The 22,640-nt window shown below is 38.6% G+C and overlaps 1 protein-coding gene across 1 annotated transcript; it reads right to left on the bottom strand.

Annotated features, from left to right (window-relative positions):
* Positions 1–305: 305 nt before the first annotated feature.
* lrrc74b (leucine rich repeat containing 74B) lies at positions 306–22,224 on the bottom strand. The gene is made up of 10 exons (XM_041787411.1): positions 22,126–22,224; positions 19,769–20,054; positions 15,439–15,581; positions 12,168–12,300; positions 8,197–8,403; positions 6,254–6,363; positions 2,443–2,558; positions 1,964–2,042; positions 512–607; positions 306–422 (listed from the first exon to the last, which is right to left on the bottom strand). The coding sequence occupies exons 1-10, from the start codon at positions 22,222–22,224 to the stop codon at positions 306–308; spliced, it is 1,386 nt and encodes a 461-aa protein (XP_041643345.1).
* Positions 22,225–22,640: the final 416 nt, after the last annotated feature.

Below are 22,640 nucleotides of genomic sequence, written 5' to 3'. Positions count from 1 at the left end.
TCAAGCACATGCACATGTGGTTTATATGCTTTTTCTTTTTAGAAAATGAACAAACATCTTTTGGATCATCTTTATTTTCACTTGATTGGGTATTTAACAAGATTTATTTGATATTAAAACACCCCAGGGGGAATATTCTCTCATGGCTCATTTTACCAAAATTACTTCTTGTCACCATTAAATCCCTCTTATTGCATATCAATCCTCAAATATTGTCCATGGGGATCTGACATGATTCACATCTTTGCTGGCATAAAAGTACACCAATTAAACTTCTTCTTTTTACAAGATTTAAAAAACACTTTTCATGCTTTTGCTTTTCTGAATGAGCCAAATTTGCCCCCGTGATTTACTGTAAATGAAGGGAATATTTCTTTCACTGCAGCATACAAGTCTTCAAAATCCTGGTTCACTGTAATGTCCTTGAAAGAGAGAAACCAAGAGACATGAGTGAATATGTTTTAAAGGGAGACTTTACAGGAAATAATGTAATACGGTATGTGTGACGTACCCATAAGTCTAGTGTTTCCATGGCTGAATCTGGGTTTTCCTGAATAGACTTAAGGATCCCATAGCATCCAGCACCCTGGATGGGGTTCCTTCCCATCTGGCCAAAGACAAGCATGTACCAATGAATGCAACAATGTGACAATAATAGCCCAGGGTTTACACATTTGATTAAATGGCAACATTAGCAACACTATTCTGGCATTTTCTGGTAGAAATAAGAACCTTAATTTCTTACATGAGTTTTTCTCCAGCTAGCAAAGGTTAACATAGCCCATCCTTCTATTTCTTGCTGACATGGTAACAATTCATTTCTGTCATATGGTTTTGTCTATGTGAGCTAGTTGTCTTGATGAGGCTACTGATTTTAAGGAGATCTGTTTAGTATCTGTTTTACTTCAACTAAGGTTAGCTTTTCAAGACTAAGGCTAGCTCTTAAAGGTTAGTTTCTTGAAGCTAATTCAGAGGCTGACTATTTTCCATTTGTAGCCTAACTATTAAAGTCTTTGAGGACAGCTAGCCTGCTTTAAGCATAGCTGTTTGGCTAGCTCCTTTTGGGCTGTTCCAAAGCTAACTCGCTAAGAATAGCTTCTTTGGGGCTCTCTCTCTTTTAGAGCTAGTGCTTTTAGGATAGCTTTTTTTAAAGGCTGTTTTTAAGACTAATTATTTTCCATTGTAGCCTAGCTATTTCTTTAAAGCTGACTTATTTTATGTTGTTTTAAGGCTAACTCATTGAGAAAAGCTCTTTTAAGGCTAGCTTGAAAGAGTTATATCTTTAAGGTCCAAAAATGTTGAACTATTCCTTTTACGACCCAAGCAGCAGCTGCAGATAAATTAGCCATTCCAGGTAATTTAAATAGTTTATTTTTTTATCCTAGCTTATTTAAAATCATTTTGAAGAACACAATGTAAAAAATGTTTGACCTTCTTAAAATTTGCTTTAATTAGTAAAAAGCAAATAAATTAGGCTAAGTTTATTTAAGTCAAGATAACAAGTTGCAATTGGATTTTCCTTGTTGCAACTTGTTCACTTCAGTTGAATGAACTTAATTCAATTAGTTGTTTCTAATTAAAGCATTTTTTTAAGGTTGTTCCACAGTTTTCTTTTTCGAGTGCAAGGTGACAACTTCACTACTTAGCCTCAATTCTTCTATTTTGTCTTCTTCAGCTGATCACATTCTTGATCATGAATAGAACAGGCTGATTTTAGACAATGTAACATCCAAATCAGTTTCAAATGAAAAGTGCACATGTGGGCTACTTATCAAACTCTCAGGTAGTAACTCAATTTCAGAGCAATCTTTTCTCATTGCCCGTCGAATCAACACTAACTTCAAGCTTAGCTTGAAATCAACATTAAAACAAAACACTGTGAACCATTTATTCATCCCGTTTTATTCACTGATGCCCCCCATTGCTGCCAAAGCCCCAACCAATCTCTTTTTCAGCAGCTTACATTCAGGGATTTGATTGTCTTGTTTGCTTTGAGGCCCATGGCTAGGTGGATAGCTCCTTTAGGGGGTATTCGGTTGTTACTGTGGCAAGATACAAATGCAGAAAACAGGAGAAAAAGTGTGGAGTGCGGGAAAAAGCAATCATAAAGTGTTATCTTTCATGAAGAATTTTTTCATCAGTGCTGCTCAAATGTCGTCAAAGCTTTGTTTTGCTTGAGAAAATAAAGAAGCAGCAGTTTAAGAATAAAGGTGAAGACTGTTGATTCATCGGTAAAATAACAAATTTGGTGTAGCAATTTGACAACAAGGAGTCTAACAAAGAAAAGTTTGTGTGAGTTTTGTCAAGAACTAAACAAGATGTAACAAACAGTGATTTACTCTCATTATGATTTATGAAAGAATATTCTCACCCAGAATTGTAATCTCTAGCCCTTTTTAACTCACTGTTATAATCAGAAAAAGAGATAATAAAAGCCCCTACCTCACATTGAGCTCCTCTAAAACATTGTTTTCTTTCAGAGCCTGTCCTAAAGCAACAGCTCCTTCTTTACCCAAGCCGTTAAACGACAAATCCACACTTCTGAGGAAAATGTTGCCCTGCAAAAGTGAAACAATATAGGATTTCAAATCCAATAACGAGTACGGCTTTAACAAGTTTTCTAAAAAGATTAACTAGAGACCAAAGGCACAGTTTGATTTAATAGGAATGAGCAACAGCACAGATCTTGGAATAATAAGCCTCTCAGGACCTGAATCAATCACAGCTGTCAGTGCAGCGTACTGATCAGGCTCCTCTTGACCAGTTTGGTCATTAAGGAAAGATGTTTTCTTCACTGTCTGTCCTGCTGGGAGTTCCTAATGAATATGACCAGAGGGCTGTCTCACTAAACAGGATAAACAAGTTAGCAAGCCTTTGATATTCAGTTTTTTTTCCTTTCAACCAGCATAATGGATTTATATAATTTATCAGTTTTGTCTACCGGTTGAGAGTATTATTAGCTTAATATGATCTTAAAAAAGCTGGGCAACAGCTATGCCAGGCTTTTGTGAAATGACCCATGTTACCCAGCTTTTTGATGATTTATCTTTGTTAGAACATTTCATTGGTGAAATTGTCAGTCTAATAAAGGAGTCTTTCTTTTACTCTTTAATGAATTTATAAATTAATCATGGTCAATATAATGCGTCCTTTTTGAAAGAAAAAATAAAAAACCCTTTAATGTCAAAGTGAAAAAGGACTTCTACAAAGTAATGTCAATTAAATAAAAATATGTAAGGTGAAATAAATAATGGCATATATATTCCCCCCCTTTAAAGTGACTGACCTGACTCAACAGCGGTCCAGGCAACTGGTGCAAGCAATCTCACAGTTAGTGAAATGGGGATTTCCTGAATGCAGTGAATTTGTTTCAAGTGATTGTAGTATAAAGACACCTGTGTCTGGAAGGTCCAGTCACTGGTTTATCAGTGTCCCTGGCTGCAATTACACCATGAGGGCAAAAGAACACTACAAGCAACTGAGAGAAAAGATTATTGAGAAGTATAAGTCAGGAGATGGTTGCAGTTAGATCCATCATCAAGAAATGGAAGGAATACGGCACATGTGTAAATCTGACTGGGTGAGGTTGTCTTCACAAACTGAGTAACTGTGCAAGAAGGAGACTAGTGAGAGAGTCCACCAAGATACCTATGACTAGGAGTTACAAGCTTTAGCAGTTGAGATGAGAGATTCTGCATACAACAACTGTTGCCCGGGTTCTTCACCAGTCAAAGCTTTATGGGAGAGTGGCAAAGAGAAAGCTACTGTTAAAGAAACCTCAGATTAAATCCAGAATTCGCCAAAAGGCATGCGGGAGACTTCATGGTCAAGTGGAAGACAGTTGTTTGGTCTGATGAGACAAAAATTGTGCTTTCTTTGTCTGGCAGACATAAATAAATTATAAATAATAAGTTATAAATAATAAATGATTTTATAGGCACATATGATATTCTATATTTCTGGCAAACATCTGATAAGGACATGTTTTAATTTTCACTCAACTACATTAGCTTAATAACAGTTTTTCCACAAATTCTGGTTCATAGTCCAAAATATCATAGCAAAAGATAAGATTTCATTAAGATAATAATGTGATAGGTAGGAGTAAGTAGAAAGCTTCATCTTCACTAGCTTCTTCTCTAAATTGATACATATTAATATAATATTAATATAATACGGTAATACACCATATTTTTCTGTAAAGAGCCATTTAGCATAGCTGACAGTTCTACTCATTGTTAAGCTGCATTGTAAAGCTAATATCGTTACACTTTTAAATCAGTTAAGTTTTGAAAATGAACTTTTGTTGTAGCACAGCATCTCTACTTACTACTAACTTCTACTTATTATGAATCAAATTATCAAAGTTCTTTCCCCAACACTTAGATAACATTTATGTAAAGTAAGATAGTGTACAACTATATTTCTTTTACCAAATAACCTCAGTTACTTTTTGCATAATTAACCTGTTGGGTTTTCTGCCCATTATTAAGCAAGTGAGAGATTTTTCCTTTTTGCATCATGACCTGTATTTATCATTTATAATTTTGTATTGCACCTGTGATACAGTGGTGGTAAAAATTGTCAGCCCACTCACCGTCATAACATTCACCCATCTCAGAGATGTCCTTGTGAATGTTGAATTTTACGTTTTGTAATGACAACAAAATAACCGTTAGCTTACAAGCCACAGCACAAAATCATGTGATGATGGCATGTGTCTTTATTTGAATGAAAAGGCTAGCTGAAAAACGTTTACAAGTTTCAACACTTTCATAACAACTTAAGAAAGTTGCTGAGGTGGACTGCTCCCTGTTACTTCGGAGTCTGATTACCTGCTTGTCTGACTGGGACTGATTCTTCTACTTCATAATTTATTGGGACAGGATACCTCTGCAGAAAGGTCTTAACATGCACTTCTAAACCAAAGTGGGCAGGTGCTGAGCAGAAAGAAATAACATGAGGTGAACAGAAAAATGTCTTGCACACTACAGGCCTCATTAATTAGGAGTTATGCACTTCTCACTTTAGTCAGATGAAGGGCAGCAGTGCTCTAAATGTCACTTCTTTTGTGCAATAAATAACTTGGACTTTTGGAGCCCTGCAGTGTGCGAGACGTTTTTCTGTTCATGACAGGATACCTTTGCCCTTGTAGTTATGACTTCTAGCCAGAGGATGATAATACATTAGCATACAATTTCACATATTTCAACTCACCAATCTAGTACACTTTGTAAATCAATCCATGATCCTTCTTCTACACTTAAAGAGTTTTCATCTTTGATTATTCTCATATAGGGGTAATTCAGGGATACTGGAACACTTTTTTGTGTTCTATTACCTTTCTTGCCATGAAAATAAAGAATATATGTCAAACACATGGTGCCTTTTGTGACCTTGAAGATGTGGCCTGTCCATTTCTGGAGAAATGAGGGTTTTATTATATTCTAAGGAAGAATGCAAACTGAAGCAGAGGCGGGATTTAAACTCACTAGCTTATAGCTACGCACCTTCAGTTAGATCTGACACACCCTCTATGATATAAATGCAGTAATACCTGGGGGCCCAGTAGCCTTGTTGCTATGTCTGTGCACCCAATGTACAGAAGCTGTTGTCATCGAAGTGGGCAGCCTGGGTTCAAATCCAGCCTGTGGCTCCTTCCCAGCATGTCATTTCTTTTTCTCTCTTTCGCTCTCACCGCACTTTGAAGTTTTAACCTATTAAGATATGAGCTATTTGGAGCTGAAACAATTTGTTTAACCAGCTTGTAAAATTATGTTAATCTCTACTGTCAAAATGGGCATTTAATTTTGGGTGTAAATGGGACTTCCTTCGAACTTGGAGACAGCCTCTAGTGGACGATAGAGGAACTGCATCTTTTAACCTCTTAGGTTCCATTTGTTACCACCAGTGACATTGCTTTTGGTAGAAAGGCAGTGAGTGCTACCAACACCTTGGTAGTTTCAAGTTACTACATTTTTCTGCTACATCACCATACTGTCATTTCTTTAACTGTAACATAATAATTAATCTGAAAACAGTTGATCTTTATGGGGCCTGATTGTTAATGGTGATGTTATTTAGGCTTTATGATAATCTATACTGATATTGGTATTAAAACTGTATTAACTGATGGTTTCACATGGCATGAGCTTATCAAACTATACTGTTCTGATCTATACTGTATCAAATGTAGAGTTAATTTCTCTTGTGGGTAATACAGTCTTGAAACATTGATTTTCAGGTGTATTACCCCGAGGCCAATGGCCAGCATCACAGCTCCTCTCCCTTGAATGCAGTTCCAGGCCAGGTTTAATGATCTCAATCCTGTGTTCTCTGACAGACAGTCTCCCAGGATTTGCCCTTTTGATGAGAAATAAAATGAAAAATAATGTCATTATGACAACCTAAAAAGTTCCATTAAGCAATATTACATAAAAACCAAGTGTCTAATACTCTCTGAAATCAAAACAACCTGTCATTAGATGTCAGTTTTAAGAGCCTGTAAGTGTTGATTCACTTCCAGAATGGTGCAGGAAAAAAATATCAAATGACAGATCAATTGTAGATATTGTTGAAGTACTTAATAAAATCAAACTCTCACTTCTGTTCTCTCTGTTGGCAACTTATCTCAAATCCGCTGATATGGCGTGATTGCATGCTTCATAGCCGTAAAGCACCAGTGAGTAAAGGCTGACGTAGAGATCACAAAAAGAGAGCGCCTTGTTATTATCTCACCACTTTATGCCAATGATAAGAAAGTGCGTGGCTCTCAGTGGTTCATAATCAGAGAAAAGGCCTCTCACTGAGCTTGGGTGAAAAGCAATAATGCCATAGCCTCGACGGCGGAGTGTTAGATTGGTGTACTTTCTCTCAGGGACCCACTGTATGGGAGTGTGCACTCAAAAGTAAAGAGGATGTTCTTGGATATTTCAGCAGAAGAGGAAATAGAACTGAATTTGTGGGGATGGATCATAGGCACACTTACAGCAATGAGACATGGCTGTGCCCCCTTTCCTACAGGCAGTTTATTTTCAATTACTTCTATCAGATGTTCAGTACATCCTGGACTGCCATTCTTCCACATACTGTCTGTCACCAAGCTCTTCCTCACCATAATTGAAAGAGATTTTAATGAAGGTGATATGCTCTTGACCTTTGAATGCCACAGTCTGCTGCTGCCTGCTGTCCTGCAACTGCTCACAGATAGAGCTGCACTATAATGGAAAACCATTAGTGAGTTTATGAGGATGGTTTGGAAAAATCTATTACAGTAGACACCAGTATCGTATTTAGCCAGGCCATTACATCTATCTTCCCTCCTCACAGTAATTGCTTAATTAATTGGCTTTACTGGGTATTCTATCAGGGGCGTATTTATACTTTTCAGTCTGGGATGGCCCAGCTCAGCTACCGTAGTCAGGGGTGGCTCATGTCGGTGTACACACACGTTTGAATAGCATGCATTTACCATTTCTTTCTCCACTTCTAAAATCTTATTAAACCACTAACAATAAGGTATCACACACACTCCACTCTGTGCAGGTTTTATGATTTAAAAAAAAAAAAACAGAACAAAGTAGTGACATTTGAGTCTTCCATGCTTAATTCCTGATGAATTGTAATATAGATTTATGCCCACAATTCAAAGAAAAAAAATACAAAGAAAACAAACTCTAATTCCCTGGAATGCACACAAAAGCTTCAAGAAATTGTCTCTGGTTCACTGATTGTAAAATCTGTATTCAAATATAACATACCTCTCACTAATCCCTGCTTGAATTAATGCTGATGCACTATGCTGCTGCTGCTGCTGCTGCTACTGTTGGCAAAGCTTCACCTCCTCCACCCCAGCCTCCTCCTTTATTGTATAACTTGTTGTACCCTCATTCAGATTCATGCTACTATGGATTTATTGCTTTCTAATTTTATTGTATTCAGAATGCATTGATATAAATGTATCTATCCATATGGAGGTTTCTAGCTATGCACTACTTTGCTCATTATTGATGAACAAGAAATTTCTCAGTCCTGCAGGCCAGTTATCTGCTGCTGCTAATGGAACACATACAGAAATAAGGGTGTAACAAACATAATAAAAACATGATAAATTATGCCTGTTTACTCATTAAAACATTTAGTCTTTACAGAAGGTATATACATTTCAATATCATGGTTAATTATTTGCTGTTTGACCTGCATGGTCTCCTAGAGCGTTGTAGCTGAGGTCGAGATGTTGTAGCTTGGTGTTGGCGATCAGAGCTGCACCAAGCTGTTCTGCAGACTGGTCCGTGACATGGTTTCCTGACAGATTGAGGCTCTTAAGGGTGCTGTTCTCTTTCAGCATACCAGCAATGGCTCCGACCCCATAATCCCTGAGATTGTTATCGGATAGGTCCACCTCTGGAATTGACAAACAAGAGAACAAAAGGTCATGTTTTGTGGAAAAAAGCAGAAAAATGAACAATGTGATGCAAGTTCATCCAATCACAAAGGTCTTAAAGAGGGACATTTTTGGCATTTTAAAAGAGGTTTTGTAACAAGTTTTGAGTGTATGCGAATTGTATTATTAGTTGTGTTTGAAACTTCACCACTTCTATTTTTCTACAAAAAGTGACGATTATATCAAAAACTTTCAGTCACTTCACCCCTTCCTTTTTGCAGTTGAGAGTTCAGCTTCATCAAAAGGCTCAGAGTATGTGAAATCACGATTCTTTGACATCATCTCCTCCGTTTTGAAGAAAAGCCCCGTGGGAAGGGAGTAAATCTGAGCAAATCTTCAAATCTCAGCAGTTCAAAAGGAGTACGTTCTATAAAAATTCATGAATGATATAGGAATGATAATTCTGAGTCACTCTTGTGACTTGATAACATGGATGGTAAAGCAGGTCTCATCAACTGCTGACGTGTTCTACTGATGTTTGAACACAGGTCCTCACATGAATCAGTTCTTTCCTCTGGACCAGCAGGAGAGTTGGTGTCACACTGGAACTGTTTTTTTCTTTGAGCCAGTTGTTTTGCCATGAAAAAATAAAAAACTGGTGTTAGATTGGCACTGGATCAGAACCTTTGAATTAGCTCGTAAAAGGGGTAACACAGGGCCTGGAGGGCCACTACTGATGTAATTGTATGGGTTACGAGAAACCATTATAACCTTTTGTATGCATTACAGTTTGCTTGTTTGTTTCTGGAGTTTTTTCTGTTGCCTTAATATAAATGTTTATGTTGCATTTCAGTATTTTTCTATTGTTTGCTTTTCCTTTTTTTTAATTCACGTGGACATCTTACAACTATAATTAGCGGTGTGTCTGTGTGTCTGTCTCAATTTGCATACCACACCATTGCTCCAGTTGTCCTTTAAACCCCTTGGAAGACTTTTTGGGCTTACTGGCTCAAAACTGGTGCCATATAAAATCCTAAATTCTTGTGCCTTTCACTACAGTTTGACCCCCATTCCATCCCCATTCCTGTCCCCATTACGTCACTTACCCTGTATAACACATAAACTCTCTAAGCCACAATGCCCAAGAGGTGACGACCTTTACTCTCAAACACAAGCTAAAAAAGAAAACAACTGGACTTTGTTGAAACTTGCTCACAAGGGAATGTATTTGGCACACCTGGATGTGATGATAAACCTGCTTCACAATCCCTGAGTAAAGTAAGCTCTCTTTAAAGCACATCCCCATGCTCATATTAAACAAGAAAACACAGGAGATGTGTCACACATTAGAGTGAGAAATCATGGCTTATTTGCTATTTGGCAGTTGTAGTTGGCGGTGCTGCATTAACATGTTTGAATATGTGTCTGTCTCCATGCAGCCGAACGGTGTGATGCTTTGTTAAAGCTCTACCGTAAAGTGCAAGCTCTAAAGCTTTGTAAATAAGTCAAAAGGCACAACTTTAATGCTTCCTTTATCATGGTGTAGGCCAATCACCATAAATATGCACAAAGACACTGAGCATTTATGCAATTATTTGGGGAAAACCCTTTATGCAAATTAACCTTAATGTGTAAGCATCTAATGATGAAGACAATAACAGCACAGCATAAATAGAGTAAAGATTAGCCTACTGTGTATGAGAGATGATAGTACCACGCTGCAGTTTTTATGATGCACAAACTTTCCAGAGATCAGGAAACAATTCCACCTCTCTAAGACTTTAAAATAAATGAAGATAAATGATGTCTTAATAAGGTCGGTAAATATTGCATTGATATTGCTATTACTTGCCACAACCAGCAGTTAAATCAGTCTGAAGCTCTCAGCTGTTTATTTATCCATGTGTGGCACTGTTATAAACTTAAAACAAAAAGTAAGGCAATTTGAGTTTGGTACATTATTTCTTTGTTGTAGAAATCCAGCAGGAGTTCTAGTCTTGTTAATTGTAAGCCCAGATGTGAAAAAATGAAAATGAAAATGAAATGAAAAAAACAAAAAAACAAAAACAAACAAAAAGAAATTCATAAAATAAATGTAAAAAAAATGTAATGTGTCTACAAGAATGACAGCATTGCACATTAATTGTTTTTCCCTGGTATCCTTATCATCTTGATGGTGCTCATCATCAGGCTGTATAAACTCTTCTCATCACTTATTCATTTGTCACCACCATTGTAGCGGCAATGAAATGTTACAGCATAAAAGTTACTGTTGAAGTACTCAAGAATGGTCTTGGTCTTGAGATCTCGGTCTCAAGATTCTGGATTTTCCATCAAGACTGGTCGAGACCAGCACTGATCTGATACTCTTCGACTTCATTAATGTGCTATTAAGGAGAAGCACTTGCTAAAACAACAAATAGCTACACCTGCAAAAACTCATCAGCCAATCTTATTTCTTGTTGGAAACACCTCTGAACAATTACTTTAGGCCTCATTCACCTGACAAATCTAGACAAACATCTCATTTTCAGATATTTAAAATAATTCTGGACTGGTCAGTGGCATTTAAATAAATACAAGGATTTATTTTTTACAAGAAGTTAGTTGAAAAAATTTGTTAATATTTAAGATTTTTGCATGTTGCGCTTTGAAAGAGTTAAAGACACCTTGTTCTTATCTGTAAAATTTTTTAAAAAAGAGAAATGAATTTAAAGACGGAATGCTTTTTAACTGTTCAACCTTGTCATGGTTTTTTAAAATTGATTTTTATGGTCTTCGTCTTTGTCTTGACTTGGTCTCGATCCCCAGAAGTCTTGGCCTTGTCTTGGTCTAAGTGCACTCTGGTCACGGGCAGGTCTTGGCCTCAGATAGCGTGGTCTTGAGTACATAAAAATCACAACGAAACCTTTTTAGCTCATTTTTCTTAAAATATGTGCTAAGGATATTTTTCCCACTGAAAAGTAAGCTTTTACAGCCGTGAATTTATCATGGATTTATCATAATAATTTGTTGGTGTTGATAGCTTATCAAAGCAGGATTTTAGATTCCCATTTCCCATTTCCAGTGGCAACGTCAAAAAAAAAACAAAAAAAAAACAGCTGTATACGAATAGACAAACTGAATCACAGGTAACCTCAGACACAAGTGTTGCTTTTGATTCATGGCGGCATGATTCAGCAGCTGAAGACAGCTGCAACTGTCCCCAGAGATGTACTAAAACAGACATTTTGTGTCATGAATCTTTTTCTGACCTGGGCCTTATAGAATCAAAAATATTAATCACAAATCTATATATGAATGCAGATCTCAAGCCTGATTTCCAGGTGTGATCTCATTCATTCTCATTTTATTTTCTGGTTTGAAGTGAATCCATTTTCATTCACTTAAAACCAGAACATTGCCTCATTTAAAATTCTGTGTTGGCTAACGCTTCCTGTAGCATCAGTAAAGCATACATTTAAAACTCATTTGTCGCACTGCAAATATTCATAAAACAGGATTAGCCCAGAAAGTGGTGCCTGATTAAGGAGTTTAAATATAACGCCAAACCTGAAATGCCGGCATGACTCACAGGATGGATTCTTCATCCCATAGGTTCCTGAACTGTACATGGGCCTGACATTTAACTCACATTACACAGGCACCCCCAGATGTCAAATCATCTGCTGTGGCAGATAATTGTTGTGCAGGAGTGGGAGTTGGGGTGGCATTTTGCTAGAGAAAGGTGAAACAGAGTTTGGGTGGGAGAATATGTGCATACTTGAGTGCCTGGTAAAATCACCTGTAATGTAACAATTTTCCTTTAACATTGTGGCAATGGCAGCTCCGCCCAGTCCTTCCATCCAGTTATCTCTCAGGTTCAGCCTCAGTATTGAAGTGTTGGTTGCCAGGGGAACCGCCAGGGCTTTGGTGCCCTGCAGACAAAAATACAACCCCCCCCCTTGGAGTGAAATTCTTGTGTTTGTTCACTGCAGTATATTTTCTTATCAGTGTTTCAGATAAAGGAGTTCATGTTCTGATGCAGGTGGGCAGAGAGAGAGAGAGGTGAATATTAAACCTGAGTGAGACAAATGAAGCAGAAGGGAGCTATGTGGAGGCGTGGGTCAGAAAGGAAGCACACAGAACATGAAAATTATAGTTTCTAGGACAGCTAATGAGAAAGTTGAGGGCAAGAAGCTTTATGTTAACTTGACTTTGAGAAAAAAGAGAGGAGAAAAGGCATATCAAAGGTGTTTCAATGCATGCTGAATATCATTCTGTACCATTTGAGAAGACTTTCAACCTCAAAGACATTAAGTTAGAAATCTTTTCCAGCTGCACATAGTTATTTAAATTATTTCCTCTGTAATTGGCAAATAAAAACACATTTATATTCTGCCTGAAAGATTTTCTGAAGCCAAAATAGCTTTGAAGGAAATCGTTGACTTATTCAACTTTTACATGAAGTACAGACTAGTGGAAGCCTGCAGGAGCTGTAAGATATTATTTCCTCAATGATGGATGTCCTTTTTAATCAAGAATCGAGCAATGTTATATTGATTTACTATTAAAAACAAATCTAATTTGAATTGACTCTTGGGTCATTAAAGGGAAAAGGACAAAGTGTAAAAATAGGAGAAGACTTGTGTTATACATGCATCTATAGACTCTTTTTTCAACCTTTAAAACACTGGAAACCATGTTAATATAACCAATAATAAAACATAAACAGATCAACTTTATCTTCATTAACCTATGAGCTTTAAACATATAAAAATGTGGCTGATTAAACATGAATTGCATTACTATGTTGTGAATATTCAGTTTGACTGTTTAGGCACAAACGTACGGAAGCCCTAAGTTGGCATGCATCCAAACATTTGATCAATTCTAATTTAATTTATCTGTGAAAACAAGTTGTGTTCAGTTGTCTTCTCAATATCTAACCCAGTTTTTCCTGTTATGTTGAAATCATACAGGTAACCTTGGAGGAGTTAATGTTGGTTGTTTTCTAGGTTTTCTTCTCTCTTATTATCTTAGTATAACACATCTCAGTCAAGACAGCAAAGCTTGTTTTCTCATAATAGTTTTATATTTTCTGATCATCCAGAAAACAATCCCCTAGGCTGTACATTGTACATTGTATAGCTTCACAAGGAGTGGACTGAGGCTGGAGTCAGTGTATAAAGAACCACCATTCACAGACGGGTTCAGGACTACAAGTGTTGTATTCAAGTGTCGAGCAACTCCTGACCCACAGACAACGTTGTAGGGGTTAGGGTTAAGGAGAAAAAGAACGGGACTGTTGCTCAGTGGTCCAAAGTCCTGTTTTCAAATTAATTACATTTATTTGTGCTCCTCAACCTCTCTAAAAGGCCTATCCCAGCCACCCTCCAGAGAAAACCAATGGGAGGCGTTTGTATCCTAGATCTAAGTCTTTGGGTCATTACCAGAAGCTCAAGACCGAGGGTTGGAACTGGCTGGTAAATTCAAGCTTTGCCTTTCAGCTCAGTTTCCTTTTCACTATGACGGTCTAGCAGATCGCTCAAATCTCTGCTGAGGTTGCACCAATCTGTCTTTAAACTAAAAATGTGAAGCATAGCGTCTAACCTGGCAAACACTGAAATATTTTTAAATATTAATTGGTTTTTTATGTGAGAGCCCCTACATGATGAAGAAAAGAGACAGATTCAATACTTTGGTTTTTATAATGTCGCATGCCACACTATTAAAACAAAACTATTAAATCTATGATTGTTTGTCACTGTGTGGGATCTTTCACATTTTCAAAACCAGTTCAGATTTTTCAAATCTCTAGAACGTGCCAGACTTAAGACATAAATTAGAATTCAGGTCTGCAGATTCCCTTCTTTCTCATCTAAGAAGCGGACTCTCTATGTAAGATTGTACTTATGTGGAGTGCACAGTACAGCTGCACGATCAGTTTCCTGAGACTGAAAGCTCCCTGAATCTCAGCTGCTCTGTACTTCGAGCAGACTTTGTCATGATCAGCTCAGTCCCCCTGGAGGAGAATGTGACTTTGAATTAATGAGTCAGTCACTGATCAGAGGTCTGCGCTGATCTGGCACAGTGGCAGACACAGAGGAGTTCAAACATTTGTACGCCTTTTACAGGGCAGAAGGTTCAAATCAAGTTCATTTAGTTCAAACTGGTATGATAAATGAAATACTGAGAGAATAAACAGGTTTAAAAGTTAAGATACAAAGACAGACTAAAGACTTGTATGAAAATGTTTAAGGTGGGGCAGGGAGCTGGTCTTCTTGTCTTATTCTAAAAAGAGATCCTCCCAATGTCTTACTGTTATCCTCAAGAGTATAGTACCCTTCTCAATCATACAAAACACCAAAAATAACTGATTTCTCTTGGCCACTCAGGGGCAGCAGAAACAAGTTTGGAACACAATACAGACATGTAGTCACTAGAGAGGCATCATCTTTTAAATTAAGTCCCGCTTCTGGTCAAAGGTCTCAATTGAGGAGTAATCTACCCTACTTCTGCAATCAATTTATTCAGTAAGTATGACTCTGGGGCATCTAATTTTACTACTAGCTGCCAACTTTGTCTGGCAGGTAGTAATCAGTGTGTAGTAATCCCTAAGAGCTTTTCACTGAAAGCAGATTCTTGAAACAGTCAGAAAATGACATTTTGGAAAGTGAAGGGTGCCCAAACCAGCAATATTAGGGCGATAGTTTAACAACAGGCCAATACTCACTATTAACTCCAATAAAGTCAAAGAAAGCTGCAGATTTGGATGAAAAACATCATTTGGTTAAAAGCAACCCCTACCACAATTAGGGTAGGGGTCATTTTCACCTCACCAATATAAAACATTACAAAAGCTTCAACAGTTAAGCTGAATTTCAAAAAATTCATCCCATTAATAATAAATAAAGCAAAGAGGAAAGTAAATCAGTGCATATATTTGAAGTGGGATTACACAGTGTGCATTACTGGAACTAAATGCATTAATTTGCATTCACAGATGGCAGCTCAAACACTAATGGACATTGACTCTTAGAGTTCAGTTAAGATCTAGATTACACACAAAGTACCTGAGGCCCCAGACCACGATGCATCATGTTCAGCTCACAATTTTGCACGTTCTGCAGGAAGGACGAGGCGGGCACCACCTGGAACCTTTCACACGCCTCCATGTAGCACCTCTGCCCCGTCGGGTCATATCCCTCCTCCTTATCTGCAGAATGAATAAAGACACCGGCTGCACTGTCTGTCTGAATTGTTCACTATCAATAACACTTTGAGAAAGCAGAATTGTTGCACTCGTCCCTCACAGGAGGACCTTTTGAGTGTGATATTGAAAAGTCCCTCATGACAGATTTGGTCCTGTCGGGGGGACTCATTCATACCAGATGGTTTCCACTTCAGCCTGACACAGAGACTGAGATGAAATCATTAAGATGCAGAACAGAGGTCCACATGTGTGGGCAGGCGTGTGGAGGAGTTCCACTTTGATTTTTTTTTTCTTATTATTGAGATGATTGAGAGAATGAGAAATTGGAAAGGCAGAACTGGGAGATTAGGACAGCGTGACAGGGGGTTTTTAGTTGTCTGTTTATATCAAGCCATGGATTCAAATCAAGCTAAAAAATGATCATGAACTTTAGGAACACAATGAATTGGAGGTCGTTAATTTCTCATTTGATAGCTGAAATCTGTTCTTTTATGGGTTTTCAGGTCAGCAGAAGTTGAGAATGAATCACATTTTATTTGTTTGTCTATTGGCTGTATATAGAGATGGACAGTGCATCTCCACTTCCTCCTGTTCATCCAAACCTACCTGACCCTATGTGAAAAAAGTAATTGCCCCCTAAACCTAATAACTGGTTGTGCCACTGTGGAGGAATTTTTGCCCTCTTTTCTTTGCAGAATTATTATAATGCAGCCACACTGGAGGGCTTTTTACAGCATGAACCGTCTGTTTTAGGTCATGCTACAGCATCTCAAGCAGATTTCAGACTGACTGGGCTACTCCAAAACCTTCATTTTTTTCAGGAGAAGAAAGAGAGAGGCAACCAAGACACCTATGACTACTCTGAAAGAGTTACAAGCTTACAACAGTTGCTTGGGTTTTTCAACAGTCAAAGCTTTATGGGAGAGTGGCAGAGAAAGCCGCTGTTGAAGAAAATCCCAATAAAGTCTTGACTTGAGTTTGTCAGAAGGCATGTGAGGCTCCATAGTCAAGCAGAAGAAAGTTATTTTCTATGATGAGATCAAAATGGTGCTTTTAGGCCATCAGACTAATGGCTGATTGGGCAAAAACTGCACATCACCACAAACACAACATCCCCACTGTGAAGCAAGGTGGTGGCAGCATCATGCGGTTGGGATGCTTTGTGACGGCTAGACTTGGAAGGCTTAAAGGTAAAATAAATGTGGCAAAATATAGGAAAATCCTGGAGGACAATCTTATTCAGTCTGCAAGAGAACTACAGCTGGGGAGAAGATTTATTTAGCAGCAAGATAATAACCTGAAGCATGAGTCAAAGCCCAGACCTCAATACAATAAAGAACAACAAAGAATTTATGGCTGGACTTGAAAAGAGATGATTTGAAGAGGGTGAATATTTATGCAGTTACTTATTTTACATCCCATATTTCTATTCAATTGACATTACTTTGTAGAAATCTGTTGTTCTTTTGAAGCTAAAGAGTGTTTTTTGTTGTTGTCAAAAAGCCAAATTATATTGAACATGAATGAGTTTCAAAATGAATAAAAGGGTAAAACATCCAGGGGTGAAATTCTTCTAGGAGGTACTGCACTTTTTCACAGCACTTCACCATTATGTCTTACTCAGGTAGCATGTGGCAAATCTAAAGTGGATATTTCTGACACTATGGCTGATAATAAAATCTGCTCTGGGGAAAATGAATGGGATTTTTTCTCCCAGAACCATGCCGTAGAGCTCAATATAGAGCCAAGGTATATATTATATTGCCACAAGTATTCACTCACCCATCCAAATAATTGAAATCAGGTGTTCCAATCACTTCCATGGCCACAGGTATATAAAATCAAGCACCTAGGCATGCAGACTTTCTCTACAAACATCTGTGAATGAATGGGTCGCTCTCAGGAGCTCAGTGAATTCCAGCGTGGTACTGTGATAAAATACCACCTGTGCAAAAAGTCCAGTCGTCAGACCTCCAAACTTCAGGTGGCCTTCAGATTAGCTCAAGAACAGTGCGTAGAGAGCTTCATGGAATGGGTTTCCATTGCCAAGCAGCTGCATCCAAGCCATACATCACCAAGTGCAATGCAAAGCTTTGGATGCAGTGGTGTAAGGCACGCTACCATTGGACTCTAGAGCAGTGGAGACATGTTCTCTGGAGTGAGGAATCACACTTCTCCATCTGGCAATCTGATGGACGAGTCTGGGTTTGGCAGTTGCCAGGAGAACAGTGCTTGTCTGACTGCACTGTGCAAAGTGTAAAGTTTGGTGGAGGGGGGATTATGGAGTGGGGTTGTTTTTCAGGAGCTGGGCTTGGCCCCTTAGTTCCAGTGAAAGGAACTCTGAATGCTCCAGCATACCAAGAGATTTTGGACAATTCCATGCTCCCAACTTTGTGGGAACAGTTTGGGGATGGCCCTTTCCTGTTCCAACATGACTGTGCACCAGTGCACAAAGCAAGGTTCTTAAAGACATGGATGAGAGAGTTTGGTGTGGATGAACTTGACTGGCCTGCACAGAGTCCTGACCCTGAACCTGATAGAACACCTTTGGGATGAATTAGAGCGGAGACTGAGAGCCAGGCCTTCTCGTCCAACATCAGTGCGTGACCTCACAAATGCGCTTCTGGAAGAATGGTCAAAAATTCCCATAAACACACTCCTAAACCTTGTGGAAAGCCTTCCCAGAAGAGTTGAAGCCGTTATAGCTGGGAAGGGTGGACCGACATCATATTAAACCCTATGGATTAAGAATGGGACGTCACTTAAGTTCATAGTGAGCAAATACTTTTGGCAAAATATTGTGTTGCTGTACCGGTCCTTTAACTATCCAAAACACACATTCAAGAGAGCAGATTGTAAGTCATTCACCGTAGCAGCTACTTATCTTTTACTCCTCTTTTACTCTGCCAATTAGGAGCTGAATTCGTCAACAGAGCTGTCAATCATTAACCTTGCAGTGCAGATGGATCCGCCCGTTTCCTTGTTTCTCACTGGTAAATCCATCTTGCAAAGCTGAACCATTTGGGCCTGAATAGAAAGTGACAGGACCAATCAGTGACCAGGGGCAGTACTTTGAGGCGCGGTGGAGATGTGACGTAAGCAAGCAGCAACAAGAAGCCGGTGCAGTTATGGCGGAAGAGATTAGCGTGGGTGCTGCTAAAGTGCCAGTTTTATCAGGACTTGACAACATTTCTCCGTTAAAAGAAGAACAAAGAGCAGCACTGAGCTGTCTTCTATTCAAAAATGACAAAAGTCATGAACTGACGTGTATAGTCGCCATGGTTCGCGTTATATTGTTCTATATGGAATTTATTCCTCTGTAGCGGCACACACGCACCTTGGTAGCAGCTATGACGTCACATATTTTGTTGCTCTGATTGGCCCGTAAAGATGTGACGGACAGAACATTCATCCAATCACCCTCCGAGTTTTTTTCAAAGGCTCTGCCCTTTCCCAAACACTGTCTATCAGTGGTTTTCTACATCCATCTGGCATGTCAGGTTAGTCAATCATTATGTTTTGTTTTTTTTAAGCATCAAATATTCACCCAAAAATAGAGTATACATCATACAAATCAACATAATAAAAGTTAATTTATTATGTAAAATCTGTGTCTGGGAAAACATCCCATCATCCATAAACATGATGTAGATGGAGCATATGATCCATAAGCAGGCTGTAGAGAGATCCAAGTATTTAGCTTCATTTTCTGGGATCTGTCATGTTCTCCATCTTTTAATTTGGCCTGTTTCTTGTCTTTAAGATCTGTCATGAACACATTTGATGAATGGAAATGTTCTTTCAAAACCCTGGGATGTTTTTGTGCCTTAATGGATTTCATTTTAATGTTTACAGGTTTGGGCTTCATATGAAAGAAACATCAGGATGGTGTAGTCATCTGTCACCTGTGGTTTCTTGTCTCATTTTAGTAGAATATATGCTATCCTTTCTTGAGCTTGGAATATATTTATGCACAAGCAGCTCAAATCATCACCATAAGACTCTCCATCTACATAATGATGAGTCGCAGCACAGCGTTTTCCTTTAGAGCAAGAACAAAAGGACAAAATGGTTAATTTCAATCATATAGATCTTGAAGCTGTGTTTCAACTCATGCCATTTATCATGAAATAATAACTTTCCCTCCCACTTACCTTCTTTAATCTATCCTAAATCACCATTCTGTTTACCTCCACTCTCCAAATCTGTGTCGTAGTCCTCATCAGAGATCACACACTCCTCCTCTTCATTCTCCTCCTCCTCACACTCTCTTTCACCTTCGTCTAGCACGTTCCCGTCAGGGCTCATGCATTGGTCCTTTAGCCCACGCACACCGACCTCTGTCCGGCTCACTCTTTGCTGGGAGGAGAATGACACAATAAGACATCGTGACTCTCCAGAGCTGCTGCTGCTGGCAGCCTGAGTGTGGAGATTAGATGGATTTGCTGCCAAGAGAATAAAACCGATACCTACATTCTGGACAACAGAGTCCCACAATGTGGAGGATCCATTTTTACTTGTGTCTTTAAGCTTGCATTCTTTTGTCCTTTTGTTACTTCATACTTCTTTGTGTCCACCCCCCTCAAACTTTTGAACTTGGCTGTTTGAGCTGTACTTCACACCCTTATTCTAAGGTCCATAGCATATTTCCTTACATCTTACATGCAGCCATGAATTATCTGTTATCTTTAGGGCCCAGTTATTAAAAAAGAACCTGGACTAAAATGACTTGGACCTGAGATCCATCCCAACTGTCTCAGTTTTTACTAAACTAAGCTTAAAAGAAATCTGACACAAAGATAAAGTAGACAGGCATGCAGACTGAGTGGAGTGTCCAAAAAAGCAGGTACTTTTGATTAAATCCAAATAAGCTGTTACACAGTAAGGCAATCAATCGGCAGAAAAATCCAGAGAAGTGAGAAAAAAATGTGAGGAAAAATAATAGTACAGCTAAGAGCTGACTTGATGAATATCTTTTCAACAACACCTAATTTCAAGGACATGTAAACTTAATTGATCAAAGTCTCCTAATTTGATTCAAAACACCACAATGGGTAGATTCTACTGCTGCACAACACATTAGTAGGGCATAATCAGGCGCACAGCTGATATGACTGCAAGCTGGCATGATGTGGCCATTTGTCTGGAGGCTTTAGACCCACTTCAGCTCTCCCTCTTTGACTCGACACGAGGTTGATCTAAAGTTAGTGCTTTCAATATGTCACTCAGGGTTCATCCAATTTTTTCTAGTCAATGGCCCAGACACAGACAGCTCAAACTGTGAGCCTAAATCCTCAGGAAGGTTTTACACTGGTGAAGTCAATCTGCAGACTTAAACCCTATAGAGCGTGCATTTTACCTGCTAAAGAGGAGACTGAAGGGAGTAACCCCCCCAAAAGAAAACAACTGAAAGAGGCTGCGGTGAAAGCCTGGAAATGCTAAAGTTTAGTGATGTTAAGGCTTGATGCAGTTATTGCAAGCAAAGGTTCTGAAACTAAATACTGAGTCTTATTCACTTAAATCTATTTTAAGTCTATCAGATTCAATATTTTTGCTCACCTAAAAATTGGTGTTCTGTTACAAATAACGCTATCTTCAAAGTGGTGTACTACGTCCAGATGTAAATAGCTGGAAATAAAAGCTGAAATGTTGATCTCTTGTCTCATATTCAGATTTTGATGTTAAACCCAAATGTTTTAAGTCTACAGCAAAAATAAAGGAATTGGCCTCACTGCTACAATACTGGGGAGTGTATTTTATGCACTTATTTCTGCTCAATGCCGTGTCTTTCAGAGTGATTTAAAAGCTTTATTTTTTCACGCTGTAAAGCACTTCAAATTGCTTTATGCTTTTTACTCGCAATGCCTTCCCTTAATGGATGTTTAATCCACAGCAAAAACAAAACTGAATTACCTGATGTTATATAATGGCATGATCAATTTTCCATGTTTTGAGCTACCCCTTTTTATGATATTTAATCTAATCAGAAAGAAATACTAACTTTCACTCTACTGTCTAAACTCAAGACTTCAAAATATAACAAAATATATAAATACTTGGCAGATCAGTTGTATTAGATGTGCACAAAATTTGTCTTTTATATTTAAAAGGTACCCTGCTAACACACTGTAATTTTCTCTATAAGTATCTCACCCAGCCCAATGATTGTACTGCATTAAAGTGCAATTAAAACAGGCTCCAGGGTGAGACTCTGAGTCCTTCCTGGTTAATTAATTCATGCAGAGTACACAGGTCAAAAGAACAATCCATAAAAAAGGAACTAGCAGGTCTTTAGTTAGTATTTTTCAGCCCGTATTTCCTTGCCTAGGGCAAGGAAAGGAAATGCTCTGATGCAGTAAGAGCTGGGTTTATTTAAGTCCTCCATTTCTTAAGCTTGAAATACTCTTGCAGGTGTATAGGAAAGCTTTAAATTCTCACTCAAAGGTGTCTTATTTCACTCCATTGAAACCCCACTCCCCTACCTGCTTGTTGACCTGCTTGCTAGGGCTAGAGTTTTCAGACTTGGCGGGACGGCTCAGCTTCCTACCTCCCACAGCTGCAGCTTTTCTCTCGGCGTGTCTGCGTCATCGTCTTTCAGCACAGAAGGCAGCAGCGTCTCCTTGGCCAACTTCTTCCCATGATCCATGACTTCAATGCTGAGTAATGGTGCTACTGATGCTGTGAAAGATATTTTTTGCCACCTTTATGCAATAATCGCCTCGGATTGTGCTGGGTTGTTTTTAGACTCAGTGTGGTGTTAAATATTTAACTGAGAGTAAAATCACTGCCCTGCAATCCACCAGAAGCACAGGTAGTTCATGCAACCTATCTTGCTCTTTGGCTGTCCTGAACAGTAGAAGTGTCCTTTCTAATTATCCTTGTCCCCAATCACAGCACCTCAGTAAAGTTTGGATGGCTTGTTTTGTTGTTATGTTGCCATGGTGCTGAGAGAGAGCTCTGTATGCAGCCTTACATTTAGAAAGGCAGGAGAAGAAGTGGAAGCAAATGGCTTGTTTGCTGCAAAACTCTGTGGCAACATCTTAATCTGACCTTCAAACTAAA

The sequence above is a fragment of the Cheilinus undulatus genome, linkage group 5, assembly GCF_018320785.1.
Source record: "Cheilinus undulatus linkage group 5, ASM1832078v1, whole genome shotgun sequence".
Lineage (NCBI taxonomy): Eukaryota > Metazoa > Chordata > Actinopteri > Labriformes > Labridae > Cheilinus > Cheilinus undulatus.
Note: the sequence above shows the minus strand (reverse complement) of the source record. Positions and strands in the feature narration are given on the sequence as shown.

Coding starts and splice junctions, on each gene's coding strand:
- lrrc74b (XM_041787411.1), bottom strand. CDS start 22,224: ATGGATCATGGGAAGAAGTTGGCCAAGGAGACGCTGCTGCCTTCTGTG. Junction 12,301..15,438: donor ATCGTGGTCTGGGGCCTCAG/GTACTTTGTGTG, acceptor TTTTGTCTGCAG/GGCACCAAAGCCCTGGCGGT. Junction 423..511: donor TGGAAACACTAGACTTATGG/GTACGTCACACA, acceptor CTCTCTTTCAAG/GACATTACAGTGAACCAGGA.